Source organism: Marmota marmota, unplaced genomic scaffold (genome assembly GCF_001458135.2).
Source record: "Marmota marmota marmota unplaced genomic scaffold, marMar, whole genome shotgun sequence".
Taxonomy (NCBI): domain Eukaryota; kingdom Metazoa; phylum Chordata; class Mammalia; order Rodentia; family Sciuridae; genus Marmota; species Marmota marmota.
In genome coordinates, this window is record NW_025999900.1 from 24,713,546 (window position 1) to 24,716,418 (window position 2,873).

The following is a 2,873-nucleotide window of genomic DNA, read 5'->3' on the forward strand; positions in this document are numbered from 1 at the left end:
CCGGGCTGCAGGAGGGTCCAGCCCCCCAGGTGCCGCGTTTGCCCTTCGCTTAACACGCGCGCTCTAAAATTGGTAGGTGATTTTCAGGCTTCGGGTCAGGGTCTAGATGGCCTGTAATAAAACTCTTAAGGGAAGACTGAAAAGGTGGGAAAACTGTTTTTTTTTTTTTTTTTTTTAAATGCTTTCTAGTGGTAAAAGAGCTTCTATATTGGACTTTTTAGTTTTAACGTATCTGCCTTTGAGCTGTGGGGCAATTATGTTGTAGCCGTAGGCGGTTGGAGTTTACACTTGATTCCCTTTCCTTATGAGGAAACGGCAGTGGCTAGGATGACTTTAAAGAAAAAAAATAGTAGAAGCATTAACTGAAATCCAAAAGTGTTTTTTTAAAGGCCTGCAGAGTTGACACAATACAGAAGGTATTTTTGCCGCTGCTCCTGAAGCTCTGACATCACCCAATGAAATAGGAAACATTTCAGGGATGGGACAACTTGTATTTGTTCCTTTTGCTCCACCTTCCATTTGCTTTCTCTGGACACCTTTAAAAAGGATGAATGGGCAGGATGAGTTTGAGTCTTTAGATGTATCATGTACTAAATCTTTAAAATGAAATTAATCCGTTTGGACTGCTTGCATCCTTCAGTGCAATTTTTAATGTCCAAACTAAATTGAATCCTCTGTAGGCAGACAATTTTGTTTAAATCCAGAATGCTTGTTCTGAATTACCATTCTTTGTTTATTTTCAGGCATCTGGAGTTACAGTGAATGATGAAGTCATCAAAGTTTTTAATGATATGAAAGTAAGGAAATCTTCTACACAAGAGGAGATCAAAAAAAGAAAGAAAGCAGTTCTCTTCTGTTTAAGCGATGACAAAAGACAAATAATTGTAGAGGAAGCAAAGCAGATCTTGGTGGGTGACATTGGTGATACTGTAGAGGACCCCTACACATCTTTTGTGAAGTTGCTACCTCTGAATGATTGCCGATATGCTTTGTACGATGCCACATACGAAACAAAAGAGTCTAAGAAAGAAGACCTAGTATTTATATTCTGGTGTGTAAAAACAAAAGAAAAAAGTACTTTTAAAATGCAAGGATAATTATTATCATAGTCAGTTTTGCCTTTGTTCTTCTTATAAGTGAGATTCAACAATTGTTTTTTTTTGTTTTCATAGGGCTCCTGAAAGTGCACCCTTAAAAAGCAAGATGATTTATGCTAGCTCTAAAGATGCCATTAAAAAGAAATTCACAGGTACAAATATTGACTATTTTGTGTTAAGAAATTACTCTTTTCTAAGTATAATAAGATAATGGAATATTTTTTCTTTTTAGGTATTAAACACGAGTGGCAAGTAAATGGCTTGGATGATATTAAGGACCGATCAACACTTGGAGAGAAATTGGGAGGCAATGTAGTAGTTTCACTTGAAGGAAAACCATTATAAAATGACCATCAAGTGCCATCTGGATCTTAAGGGGTTTCATTTCTCCAGCTCAGTCCATTGGAATAGCATTAGGTGTTTTTTCATTTTTTTTTTTTTTTTCCCTTTCCTCTGGGCCCTTCCAACACAGTGAATGAAGGAGATATCATTCATTTAAGCAGCCTGTCAGTGATTGCCATTAGACTCTTCAAAATGGTTATTTTTATGTAGAAGGAATGCCTTCCTGTCTTTATTTTAGCCAAAACAACTGGTTATATGCCTCCTTTGCAGCAAGCACTACAATGAATGTGATTGTCAATGTGAATAGTCTAGAATACTGCAAAGGGTAAGCAGATTGAATGCCTTGAAAGTATTATCCACTGGTCAGATGGTGAACTTTTTTCAGTATTATTATAGTTGCACTTGATTGTAGTTCTGTGAGGCGCTGGAGCATTCATACACCTCACCTGCCTTGGCAAGCCTTCTTTTGTGACATGGCAGCACGAATATAACACTATGCATTAAAAGCACTTTTGTTTTTTAAATGAGTTTAATCCCCCCAAAGGAATGCCAATTAAGTTTCATTAACTGTGTCATCAATTTATCCTAGTACCTCAGTGTTCATTCCTATTACCTACATATCTTCTTAAAAGAAATATCTGTTATTAATGCCTTTTTGTTTTCCATTGAGTGTACACTACTGAATAAGTGTAGGAGTTTTATGTTTACCATGTGAGTCTTGCGACACTAAAGATATTTTGAATATCAGTCATGATGGCAATTTCTGTATAAAAGAGCCTTAAATGGAACATTGTTTTGAGATCAAACTCCCCATCCTCACAAAAATGGCCACGTTGCAATAAAAATTGTGGCATGTTACAGAACGCTGCCTTGTTTTCCTTGGAAATTTTGCAAAATATTACGTAGAACCACTTTTAGGGTAAACAGCTATAAATTTCTGCACTGGTCATTTGAGAACTTTTTTTGTACAACATTCATGCATGATATTTTCCAGATTTGTTGGATTTCTTTGGTTTAAACAATATTCTATCCTTAAAGACACCTAATATAAAATACCATTAGTAAAGAGTGGTACTTTTTTAAACATGTTTATTTATTTCTTTATGTGGTAATATGGAGAGCAGTTTTTTTTGTTTTTTGGCTTTTGGTTTTTGCACTTTGACATAAATATCCTCAATATCTCATTTGTTCTCCAGTTATTTTTTTATTCACATTTACACTTAGAAATAATTGAGTAGAAGCAGCAGGAAATTTTTGTTGCTTATTGGGTCAAAATAATAATTTGTTAAATGTCCTTCAAAAGTTTAATGCTTCTGATATTTAGAAATATTCATTTTCACTACTGTAATAGAATTAGAAAAGAATTGGTAGTCTTAAACATTACTGGTGGGATTTGGCAGTGGTCCAGATTGCTCTCCTTATAGAGAATTTGAT

The 2,873-nt window shown here is 35.2% G+C and overlaps 1 protein-coding gene across 1 annotated transcript; it reads left to right on the top strand.

The window, feature by feature from the left end:
* Positions 1-710: 710 nt before the first annotated feature.
* On the top strand, positions 711-2,297 carry Cfl2 (cofilin 2). The gene is made up of 3 exons (XM_015491599.2): positions 711-1,051; positions 1,173-1,249; positions 1,330-2,297. The coding sequence occupies exons 1-3, from the start codon at positions 792-794 to the stop codon at positions 1,440-1,442; spliced, it is 450 nt and encodes a 149-aa protein (XP_015347085.1). The 5' UTR covers positions 711-791; the 3' UTR covers positions 1,443-2,297.
* The last annotated feature ends 576 nt before the right edge of the window (positions 2,298-2,873 follow it).

Coding starts and splice junctions, on each gene's coding strand:
- Cfl2 (XM_015491599.2), top strand. CDS start 792: ATGAAAGTAAGGAAATCTTCTACACAAGAGGAGATCAAAAAAAGAAAG. Junction 1,052..1,172: donor GACCTAGTATTTATATTCTG/GTGTGTAAAAAC, acceptor TTGTTTTCATAG/GGCTCCTGAAAGTGCACCCT. Junction 1,250..1,329: donor CATTAAAAAGAAATTCACAG/GTACAAATATTG, acceptor TTTTCTTTTTAG/GTATTAAACACGAGTGGCAA.